At 36.8% G+C, this 12,968-nt stretch overlaps 1 protein-coding gene across 1 annotated transcript; it reads right to left on the reverse strand.

The window, feature by feature from the left end:
• Positions 1-145: 145 nt before the first annotated feature.
• Positions 146-11,613, reverse strand: LOC135609874 (ubiquitin C-terminal hydrolase 15-like). The gene is made up of 16 exons (XM_065103633.1): positions 11,385-11,613; positions 10,701-11,035; positions 9,937-10,123; positions 9,238-9,846; positions 6,787-7,213; positions 6,247-6,685; positions 5,989-6,140; positions 5,791-5,888; positions 4,809-4,894; positions 4,547-4,709; positions 3,928-4,051; positions 3,390-3,547; positions 3,221-3,305; positions 2,525-2,737; positions 1,037-1,098; positions 146-964 (listed from the first exon to the last, which is right to left on the reverse strand). The coding sequence occupies exons 4-16, from the start codon at positions 9,522-9,524 to the stop codon at positions 424-426; spliced, it is 2,835 nt and encodes a 944-aa protein (XP_064959705.1). The 5' UTR covers positions 9,525-9,846; positions 9,937-10,123; positions 10,701-11,035; positions 11,385-11,613; the 3' UTR covers positions 146-423.
• Positions 11,614-12,968: the final 1,355 nt, after the last annotated feature.

Below are 12,968 nucleotides of genomic sequence, written 5' to 3' on the forward strand. Positions count from 1 at the left end.
GGATGAATGCAATTAGATTCATCGTATCGACACCAAATGGAACATCCAAAAGAACAAATCCACTGACTCGTATGAAGAAGGTGAAACAATAATAGTCAGTCTCTCTCTCTCTCTCTTCCATTTCTTATCCAACAAGACTACAAAGAAATCGAGAATCTCTACTAAATTACTTGGATTCTGAAGATTAGGCACGCCTCATTAGATTAAAAAGACATGAGACGGAGTTGAATTCAGCTCGATGATCAACAAGCACAACTCAGCTGCACCCGAGAAACTAAGAGAAACTAACATTGTCCAAAAATCCAGAAGATACAGCAAGGCCGTTCATATCTTCTGGGATCGCTCCCATTGACCAACTACATATGCGGCTGAAGCAGCACGGCCACAGTCAATAATCCTTCCTTTATGTACGCTGCCGGCTCATCAAGGCAGCATCGATCGATCCATGACACAACCTGTGCTCTCTGGAAAGAATCTCCTCTGCAGCCTGGAAGGCGTGAATTTTGCCCAAGATATGTTGTTGCCATCTACATGCTCTTGTTCGTAGAACGTGCCAAAGAGAGAAGAGATAGTACCATCAAGGCTGGTATTGTCTCCGTAATCCGTCATGCTAAACGAATCCCGGGTGCCCTCGGTGGTAAAGGATGAATCGTCTGAGCTTGTAAAGAAAGTCCAGTCGCTCGATGTAGCTTCAGAAAATTCTGTGCCTGATGTATCTGGATATCTTCCATTTGGCAGGAAGTTTCTGCTCGTGGGCCTCGGGAAGAATTCATCAGCATCCTCGGTGAGATCTTCATTTTCTTTTCCAAAACCGTTTCTCTGGTGCGATGAGTTTTCTCGGGCAAATAATGTCTCATTTCGTCTTTGTTGCACATGTTTTGATGTTTTCTGGCTCTTTGGTATACTAGTTGGAGGCCTCGATAGCCTTTTCTCTGCATAACCTCGTGGGGGACGTGGAAAAGATCTGCAGGATTGGTTGGATTTAGCAAGTTGATGTGTACTAATCCACCATTCCACCAAAACAGACTTAACATACCTTGAATAGAAAAGCATGTATGCACCTTCGGACATCACTTGACTCAATGTTACTGCTTGCACCTGTTTTAAGCAAGAGATTAGATCATATAAAAGTAACCTGAAATGCTTGCATCTGTTTTGAGTTAAATATGTGAGTATAATCAAAGTAGTTTTTGTAATCATGAATCAACTCATCCATCAAACAACTTAAGATACGAAGGATGTCCAATCTCAACTCTCCATCAACCTTCTCACTGACCAGTTTATGTACTTGAGATGGGATTTCACATCTCCCTATCAGCCCTGGTTAAATCAAGACATTTCTTGCTCTAAGAAGCTCCTCATAAAAATGAGGTTCCTAGCTCACTCTTAGGTGCATTTATAGAAAATGAGATCAGATTGAAGGAGTCAAGATTTCTAATTTTGGATACCAAACCAGTATTGTCCTGGCATGACATATGCGAATGCGACCTATACGTGATGCCAATTCGGTCTGCCAATAGATACCGAGTTTCAGATTTATCCTGAAAAGAAAGTGAAAAAAAAAATAAAGATGTCATCTAGTACAACCCCTATACCGGATGATACAGATCCTGTACCGGACAATACAGATTCTGTACCGGACAATACAACTCCTATACCGGATGATACAAACCTTTTACCAGGTGTACCACTTGGTTATTCCTGGTCCGCGTGCCAATAGGCTGTCGGACCAATAAATGCTACCCGTCCTGGATGGTATTTGCAAAACTTTGAAGGAATCCACACTTCGAAACCACTACGAATTCACCATATTCTTAAAGGCTCAACATTGGCACGACTTCTGAGATTTTGTAGCAGTGTTTACAGAAAATTCGCACCGATGATTATATATAGTCATTAATTATCGTGTATATAATCATTCCCCAACATGTATATATTGGAATGGCCTTTTTGCCTGTACATTTATAGCTTGTCCTATGTCTAATAATCCTTTAACCTGAATTGCATCAGGAAACCTGATACAATACTAAGTTACTAACTATGCAGTAAAGAAAACTGTCAATATCCAGAAGAGATGACAGAAAAATTGGAGTATCACAATATTGTTTTCCTAATGTTGTTCATCAACCAGTCACGTAACAGTACAACGACATTTATGTTCATTCAGAAATACATGTTTCAAAACCCAAGCAATAAAACACACAAGACATGTATTGTAAAATGAGGCATAATATATTCAAACTGAAATGTTCAATATGTGTAGATAATGCAAAATAGGAATCTACCTATAGCAATCCTGATAAGAAATGAAATGTTCAATAAGTTGTGTAGATAAATTTATCAGAATAGAATCCAACAACAAATAGCATTTCTGATCAACGAAAAGAGAGAGAGGCATCAACGATACACTAGTAATGCCATAAATCCAGTTTGTGAAGCTTTCTTTATTAATGATCACCATTAAGCTGGGGGAAATAGTAACAAATGATATCCAACATAAACTGATATAATAAACTCTAGTTACCTGAGAATCATCAATTCTGAACCATGTTCCTTCCAGATCTTTAATGTATGAAATATAGTGCCCAGAAAATGATGCATTTTGTGCATCCAAATGCACAACAACAGCATACAACAGGTAAATGGGAGGATTGTCAACAGTCCCAGTCACAAATGGAATCATGTCCAGCATGTCAGGGAAGGTAACACACTTATTAATTTTGCCATACTTCCCTGTCTAATTAAGCAAAATAAACAACACGTTATATGAGAAACGGGGTCAGAATACAAAGAAAAGATCTAATAGAAGTTAAATTATTTTTATAGGCTAATGTTACTCACAAGAAGTATTGTCAACAATATGCAAGGTCATTTAATAATTGCTTTCAAAGTATCTTTTGAACATAGATATTGTGCAATATCATCATGTATTACACACAACAGAAGGACTAATCATACATGAATTTTAAAAGAAACCTGAAATGGCATATGGAATAAATGTTGATAGAATGGACAAGAACCAATCATTTATGTTTCACATGACAAATGACATTCCACAGACACACAAAGCAGTTACTTTAAGGCATAAACTAAAGTCTATCAACATAGAAAAAAGATGGCTCGGTGCAGAAGGCTCCTGCCGTGCGAGATCTAGAAAGGATCAATATATACAGCGTTGTTCCAGCATAAACTAAAACTAATCTACTCAAGAACTTAATACCTGGAATCTCTTCAAAACTATAGTTAGTATGTTTGGCACCTCATGTACACTCAACTGCTTTCTGGCTTTAACGTATGCCGAACACCTATGTTTCAAAAATAAGAATATAATCAGCTGAGATAAACAACAAATTCGGTTCAGATGCACGAATAAGGACTATTGACCAAACCTTCCACATCTGTACATGTTGTCTCCATCTAAATCCTCGGGAGCAGTAAATTGAGTGAGAGCATCTTCTAGTGACTCAACCCAACCGTGTATCTCCAGTGTAAGATCCATAATGCTCTCGTATCGTTCAGACTCAATATGGCATCTTAGGCACTTAACCTTCATTAGGACTAATTGTCAGTTATAATTGAGGAGATCATACTGAGCTAACAAAAAAAAAAAAAAAAATATATATATATATATATATATATATATATATATGTATATATATATATGTATATATATATATATGTATATATATATATGTATATATATATATATGTATATATATATATATGTATATATATATATGTATATATATATATGTATATATATATATGTATATATATATATATGTATATATATATATATGTATATATATATATATGTATATATATATATATGTATATATATATATGTATATATATATATGTATATATATATGTATATATATATATATATGTATATATATTGCATCAAAGCGATAGTTAGATCAATACCTTTGATTTGAGGCGACCACCAAATATCTGTTGTATGAGTGTGGTGTCTTGCAACCTTGGATCAACTTCCTTCTCACCACCCATTCCTTCGAGGAAGACAGATTGCATGGACATAACTAGAAGCCTGGTTGTTTTGGAAAAGATGCATCAATATGACTGCTGTTGAAGGTAGCTGTTTGAAATTGTATGTAGACAAATCTAACTAGAATACGAGACTGGAATGAATGATGCTAAACCTAATCCCACCATTCCATAAAACTAAACTCAGTCCATGATTTCAGATTCTAGAGCCAATAGGAGTTCCTCAAGTAGGTTTAGGTCGGGTTAGGGCATATTTTCCAAGTTATTATCAGTATAAAAATAAAACAACAAATTCAGTCCCTTTCTGGGATAGCTTGACTCATATTTAACCTATCCAAGGCTGGAACCAGACCCAGCATCAACAAGTCCAGTCTAACTGGACCCAAGCTTACTGACGCTCACTACCCTTCTTAAGACTATAGATCAGTCTAGCTTGCCTAGACTATTGCATCCCTCTTCTGAACTAACTGATATGCAAAAAACTTTGACAGAAACAAATAAAGAAGCACTAAAGAAGAGGCAGGTTCATTTGCTACACCTCAGGAATTCATGTGCATCTTCTTGGTCACCACCACCCATGCGACACCCGATATTTTTCATGTTTGAAAGGATCCTACTGGGAGATAAAGGACCACCTCCTTCCCGCAACATTGAAACATATTGCTCAAGTTCGCAAATGAGGCACCATTCTTTGACACGACCTAAACAATGAAGAATAATTGAGCTGAAGAAACCCAAATAAAGTAATAAAACTTCTGATATTGTTTGATCATTAAAACAAGTACTAGAGTCAAAATTACAGCTTTTTGAATGCAATCTCCGAAGTAGGTAGATCCTAAGAGGTTTTGTGCCAGTCAGACATTGCAAAACAGCATTAGCATAGCAACTGCAATGAATACAAAGCTATAGAAGTTATATAGAGAAATTGTTAGAGAATATTAGAAATAGTAATAAAATGAATCAGTATTTTCTAAAAGTGCAATATGATTTTGGAACAGACTAGGCACATGGACCACATGCCCAAAGCCATAACATTAAGATGTATAAATCTTCATTGCTGTTGTGATGTACTTAAGGACTAATTATACAAATCAGTAAACTCAAATAAGTTGCAAACCCATTCACTTGCTCTTAATAAATGTATACCATCTGAAGTATTATTTCGAAACATGAAGCATGCTATTTTACTTAAGACAGAATTTATGAAGATCTACAGGTTACTGATGCTCCATATGCTAGGAACGCAGCGATGTCCCTAAGCATATCGAACACCAAAGTATAAACCAATTAAAAGAGTTGCATCTATGCAACACTAGACATTCATGTTAAACAATCCAAAGGTCCAAACACTGTTCCAAAATAGTGTTCTAAAGCATAAGTTATTACCTGCCACAGATTTCTGCTTATCAAATCTAGATTTCTTCGAGTTAATCAATTGGCTGGTGTACATATGTTGCACATGCACATGAAGAACTTACGATGACCATATTTTGCATAATAGATGATAAATCATGGATTCAAATAAGGATTCAATTTAATAACATAAGCATCACAGCTAATAAAATAAACTGCATAAATGGATAATAGCCAAGGGGCAACAATCATCTCTTTGCATGATGTACATAGATACTCCAGCAACACGACACGAGTGATTAATGTTTAAAAATTCAGGTTCAAACTGACAAATTAGATATCAAATCAAGCTGAAGACAATCCAGCCTTCCAGAAATTGAGATTCCACTAGAAAGAATCATTCAAATGAAAAAACTTTCTAATGCATACCTATTTCCACAATTAAAAAGCCCCCTAGGATATATGTACTCTTCTTCACATTGGAAAAACTTGACAACATCCTCATAAGGAAACAACACCTGACAAACCTGATGTTTCATAAAACAAAAGTCAGAAATATGTTAAACCAAAGAAATTCATGATTTTAAATCTAAAGAACAATCAATTAATTAATTAATTAAAACATACCTTAGTTTTCTTATTGTCATTTCTCAATCCAACAAGATTCCATTTAATAACTTTAGAAATCTTCTTTGAACTTGTCAGCCTCCCTTCGATGCTTGGATTCTTGTTGAGGTCCTGTAAGTGGATGTTAGAGGAGAGATTCTTCTGTGGAATGGCTGCACAAAGTTAACAAACAAGAACAATAAGCAAAAGCCAAAAAAAAATCCACAACAGCTAAGAGTATAAGCAACAGAATTTCACGATAAGTTCCAGTTATCCTACTAGTTCCTCTTTCCTCGTCGCTCTTTCTTTCTAATCCTTGAGAATGATTTTCTCTTGAACCATTTTCGGCTAAGTTTTGTGACAAGAAAGATGAGTGTCCCAAAGTGTAGGGGGGCTTTCTGTACATTATGCTCTGTTTAGCTGAATGTTCATCAGGGTACCTAACATGGGCTGCTTCAGTAGCAGAAGATAACTCAGCACCGTAGGTGTCTACTTTCGCTGAACTGATATTTCCACCATTTTGGCATTCAGTTATCACATCTTGATCCAAATGGAAGGGGGATGACAATACAGAGGAGCCATTTTGTTCCAATCCCCTTCTTGTTTCATCTGCTGACGTATCATGGTAAAACATTACATTTCTGGAATTAGATGAACTGTTGGTCTCTTGATTCGAATGGACTTGTCCAGAGGAAGCAGTTAAGTTTCCACTTGCCAACTAAAACCATCAGTAAATAAGGTAGTAAGAAAGTGCATAAAAGAAAAAAAACTAACTCACTTGTTGAAAGCACATACAATATGACATTAAATCATAAGAACCTTATGCACCACAGGAGCATCCACTGAAGGAATCACATTCCTATAGCTGGTCAATGAGGCTTGAACAGAAAAACCATAGCTAGAGTCTTCGTCACACACACACGTAGCGCTGTCATTGTCGTTAAGATTAGCTCCTCCTAACTTGTTCAAGACCAACTTCTCTGATGGCTTCCTTCCAGTCTCTGAATTTTGAGATGTATTGATGATCATAGAGGAAGGATCATCCATGGTATAATGAATATTGCAACGGATGGACTCTTCAACACCATTGCCAAGGAAAGGTGATTTTATGTTATCTATTAATGGCTTGTGCTGGACTGTGACATTAAGAGGTAGGCTTGCAGTAACATTCAAGGAATTATCACTCCATTGTCGACATTCATGCTTGTGCCCTTGCCTCCAGTGAATTATTTGGCATTTTCCAGAACTGAAAATATGCAATGAATAAGTGTAGAGTAATGAGAAGACAAAAAAAGAAAAAGAACTTCTGAAAAAAGCTCCCAAAGGATTTGAGATTAGTTTCACCTTTCAAATCCCATGTGCTTGAACCAATAAGTCAGTGTGATACGTACCGACTGGTATTTATAAGCATTGCATAGATATCAAATAAATCACTTATAACAATCATGAGAAGCAGGAAAGAATTAGCTATCAGGTAACAACTATTTCTTTGGCTGCCACGTAAAACCATTCAAACATGTAGCTCTACTATGGGCAAATCCTCTTACCCTTGTGGCGAATGATTTGAATCAATCCACTCAACTGTCAATGCTGTATAGTGATCATCTTATATTTTTGAGGCATCATAAACCATTCAACAACTATCCATGTTATTCTTGTGTTGTCTTTCCTAAGAATCCCTTTTGTCTACCTCAACCTCCAATATCAGCTGCTCTAGATTGCTACAATAATTAGGTATGTGGCTTCCTGATAGCCAACACTATAACACATAAAGAATGTCTTACTTTATTGCTCTATAAAATTCGAAGCTTTTAACTTTTGCCTTGAGTTGTATCAAGTGATCAAATGTCATGCCTGGTACACTTATGCATTTTTCCAACTTTCAACAATATCATCTTCAACCTCCCACTAACAACCGCTTATTGATTCAAGCAAGCAAAATGAGATTCTTTGAAGTTCAAACTTTAGCTAAATTTTACCTCCCTTAGTCCCTTTATTGTCGACTTATTGGCTCTAGCACATCCATAACATAGCAAAAGTAAATTGTTTTATCTTCACAAAACATTTGTATGCAGCCAAAAAAGCAGTATTAATAAAGATAGGCAGAAACTTCACCAGGACAGTGCATTAACTTTGAGAACCATTTCCTTTTAGTTCCTAGAAATTTCTGATATCAGGACCAGTTACAGTATATTAACAAGAGATGATGGCATGAATAAAGGATTACATAGGCTTATCTGCAGATGAGGAAAAATTTTTATAATCCATCATATGTTAGCAAGCATTAACTAGGATGTCTAGAGGAAGCAGGACCCCTGATACATAAGACGTCTTCCATGTCCTGGTTAACATTGCCCATAGAGAGCAAAAACAAGATGCAAACTCTTGAATGAAATTGCAAGTATAAAAAAGCTTATAACAGATAATCTAGCCAAAAGGTATATGAAGGTTGACAAGGGCAGAGATAATGCAATGCAGTGAAATTGTGAAATATTATCAATTATATGTTTTTGCCAAGACTAGCTTGTGCTTGCTTAACAAGAACAACTTCAGCACCATTGATCACTGGCATATAGAATGGTTAATTTATAAACATTATCTCTTAGTAAGAAAAAATATTTTTATTATAACTGTGACTATGTCTCAACTCTCAAGATGTTTACCTATCAAATTTCTGAACCTACAACTATTATCATCTTCATCAGTGATCTATAATAATAATAACAATAATAATAATAATAATAATAATAATAATAATAATGACAGTCTTATTAGCCTATTTTATCTTTCCAAAGTATTCAAGAATCCCTGTGATTGCATAAAAAAGGATGTAAGGAATATGGTATTCTCCTATCATCAGATCTTATCAGCCACAAGTGCACTATGAGCCCCAACCAGTCCACAAAATAGATTTGGCAATTGACATCTTCTCACACAATCACATTATCATCTTCATCATCCATCCTTCTATTGCATTTGAATACTATTATTTGGGGCACAAAAACATCATATGGAACAATATTTGCTAAACAAATCTCATCATCGACATAATATTATCATTACTTCCAACACCTCTTCCTTTTTTCTGTCATGTCCAATTAGCAATCTAGAATCAACTATGTTTAGAGAAGTGTCCGGTTCACATCTGTGGCAGCTTCTGATGAAGCAAAATATTCTCCGATAAGGAAAGAATGTATGGCTGTTGAAAAACATAAGAGCTTATGAAATTATGACATTGTTAGAAATACATGAATGTAGTACTATTCATACCAGTATCTAACCGACTTGCACCTCGAGCAGCGTGTTGTAGCAGGAGCAGAACATCTACTACATTCATGAAAGATGCTTCTTGATGAAGGCAAAATTAAAGGAACATGAGCAGTTGTTGTTGCTTCTGCTTGGCAAGCTTCTTCAGCAGCAAGCTGAGCAAGCAAACCTATCCTTGCCTTCTTCTTTGCAGACTCATTCCATATCCCAAGTAAAACATAAGTGATAAGAGGAAGCACAACCAGGAAAATGAAAAGAGCAGGTATGTCAGCTTCCCTTGGCAGAAGCATGTCCCCACCACCAAACTCATGTCCAATTTCAACTTGTGCTACACGTAGGAATTCATATCAGTTGATCAACGGTACTTTCTCCTTTATTTTCATATAAGATCATAGAAATCCTTTTGTCTATAAAGAGACATGTTTGAAAAGCATAAAATCAGTAGCACAGATAGGTCCACAACTTTGTGCTCACTATGTTTCTTGAAGTTTCGGGTACGTGTGTACCAGAAAAAAAAAAAACTACTATTTTTTTCTCTCCAAGGAAGAAAAAGATTGCTGTTAAATTACCCTTAAATAACCCAGATAGATCAGGCCCAGTGAGACATTCCTTCTGAAAATACAAGCAAGAAAAAACTGAGGAATATATATAAATATTAAAGAAGCAACAAAAAGAAAGACCAAAAAATGAAAGCAGCCTTACTAGTTTTTGTTAGAGACCAACACATAATCACGAGGAGGAATCAAATCCAGGCTTGATCTACGAGTAACGGAGACGTAGCAATCTGGAATATCCTAATTCCAAGCTTTTGAACCAACTAAGAAACTTCAGCCTGAAATGTTCTATCTTCAAGCTTTTTTAACCAACACAGAAACTGAGGAATGGCGCACTGCAGGATACCAAATTCGGCATGCAAGTTCAGTACAAGATCATATCACAAAGTAACATCTCAAGAAAATGAAAACTAGAACTCAGTAGTGACTAAAAGTAAAGCTCTTCTCAAGCTCCATTGTCTAACGAAATTACTCGAGAATGCAACCCAAACTGAAGGAGACACGATGGCATCAATCATGATTCGAGAAGGAGACCGTCGAGGAGAGAGATGAGAGGAGTTTTAGAGGGGAGGCCCATTTCATTTCACCAAGATCCCTGTTTTACAGTCTCTGGCAGAGAAGAACCAAATCAAAGAGTTAACTCCCAACAAACCCACACGATTTCTGCCCCTTGACCAATACATGCGCACTTTTACCAGTTTCGTAACAAAAACACACATTGCATCCAGCATTTCCAGACTACTCATGAACAACAAGTTCGGAAAAATCCCTCTTGTATCAAAGTCCGAGCAAGAAAGCGCCAGAAAAAGAGCAGAAAAAGAATCAAAAGAGGTAATTTCTCGGTTGAGAAAAATACCAAAAGCGAAAAATAAATGGCACTAATTGGCAAAAGGATGCGGTTTTCGCTCTTACCTCAAAGGAAAGCGATGTCTTAAGCATCAAAACCTCGCATCCTCCGAAGATTCCCCAAATTCCTCTTGAGAGGCTATTATGACAAGGAAAGGAGAGGCTTTTTCTTCCGAGTTGTTCCTGGCTCCGTGGTACCTTTCACACACACACACACACACGCACACGCACAACCCCTCTCTCTCTCTCTCTCTCTCTCTCTGTAGCTGTTTTGCTCACCAGGACTAAATGGCTCATAAAAAGAAACGAAGGTAATAATTAACAGACCTCCGGTGCTCACCTCCTTGTGTGCATCTGTTGGCCTTCCTTCTGTTCCTACTCCAACCAGTTGGAGGTAAACCCTGGCAGAGGAAACAGAGTCAAAGCTCTGAAATATCTTGTGTCCTACATACAATTACGAACCCAAAGTCTCCTTAGATTCACTGGAATATCAATGAAAAGGCATCATTGTTCTACGACGAGATCAAAGAAATTTGAAGTAATATTTACCTAATTGATCAGTGATTTACATGCATCAACATTTATTTTCTTAATATACAGATCAGATTGTTTCTGAGGGTCTTAATCTTTTTATGCCCTGAATCTTTCCAGGTTAATACGACACATACATGGAGCTTTGGGAAAGCAAATCCTATAATTCTTGCCTTAGAAACATGTGGAGTTGCACAAAAACTTGTATTGGCATCATACCATTGTAATTGCCGGCATTTTGATGATTAGATAGATGTACCGCCTCATTGTCCCCTTACTCCAGAAGCATTCCTGTCTTCTACCATGGTTACTTTTACTTAACCAAGCCCACCAACGGGACACATGCACATGAGCTCGTTCTTGGCCTCATCTCCATGGCTTTTGTCTCATCGGGGAACATGTTATGCTGCGAGGAGATGCCAAGTTTTGACCCGCTCAGTGAGGCTGCAGGGAAATCATCTTGCCTTCGATTGGAAGGAGAGAGGCCAGAGGAAAAGAAAGGTTTTATCCCTTTGACCGGCTCCCCCACTCCCCAACAAGGACAATGATGCTGTGATGGCAGTGTCAAATGAATGAATGGCCGTGGGACAGAAGTCCAAGGTGGAGCCACAATCCATGAAGACGAAGAAGGAGAAGTCGATATGCCAACACCACAATAAAAAGTAGATTTGAAGTAGAAAAGTTCCAAGTATGGCTTCTACTACTTAATTGATCCATTAAGTCTATATCCATCCTTGTTAATTGATAGTTCTCGACTAGTAACTGATAGAATCAACTTAGTCTCGGAATGAGGGAGTCAAGAGCTCATAAGGCAGTCATACCTCTCTTACCCTCAGAGATACCTTTTGAAGTTTTATAGTTCCGAAAGAACAAAACCGTACGGGTTCGATCGCACTCACACAAAGCGGATAATCCCTCGCACCCCCAAGGTGCACCGAGATAGACCAAGTAGTCCCCTATCACTGACTTAAGATTTGGACCATGATTTCAAGATATGGACGGTGGATTTGGTTGAGAAAAAACTAGTACAAGTTGGAAATTAAATATATATATATATATATATATATATGAAGGGATGAGGAGTAAGCCAAAGTGATAAATGAGAATAATTTTAATGATTCAATCTCCTGCTTCATGTACTTGATGATAAATAACTTAACTTGGGTTGTACACAACTTGAGATCAACATTATTGGGCTAAGGATCACTTTACTAGATGTTCTATCTCTGTCATTCTTGGAAGACCACATTTGCATTAACATTGTTGCTACACTTGCCCCCACCATAGGTAAGAGTCATGGATGATGGTTAGCAACTGGAAAAGATCTAATAACGTTGATGCAAACAATATTGGATGACAACCAATGCTGAGGGATTTTAGAATATGGAAAAGCAAATAATTGAATCATTGTATAAAATATAAATTGAGTGATCAAAAGGTAGGCACTCATTTTTTAAACAAACTAGCATAGTTCTCATACATTAAGGAAGTTTTATAGTAGATTTTCTAGATCAACCGAGTAGAACAACACACACAAGGCTATGATGTAAAAAAGAGGATCATTAAGACATTGTTCTATTGTGCTTTCCCTGCAACTCCGAAGAAGGTTACACACATGAGTGGTATAAATGTATATAACAATATATACAATATATATATATATATATATATATATATATATATATATATATATATTGGTGTCACAGCATAAATAGATGTAAATCAACTTGCTGATCAATTCCTTGTCACAGAATTTGTGTCAGATTACCATGTCCTGTTAGCTGTTGTACTGACTACATCCTG

This window comes from Musa acuminata, chromosome BXJ1-2 (assembly GCF_036884655.1).
Source record: "Musa acuminata AAA Group cultivar baxijiao chromosome BXJ1-2, Cavendish_Baxijiao_AAA, whole genome shotgun sequence".
Classification (NCBI taxonomy): Eukaryota; Viridiplantae; Streptophyta; class Magnoliopsida; order Zingiberales; family Musaceae; genus Musa; species Musa acuminata.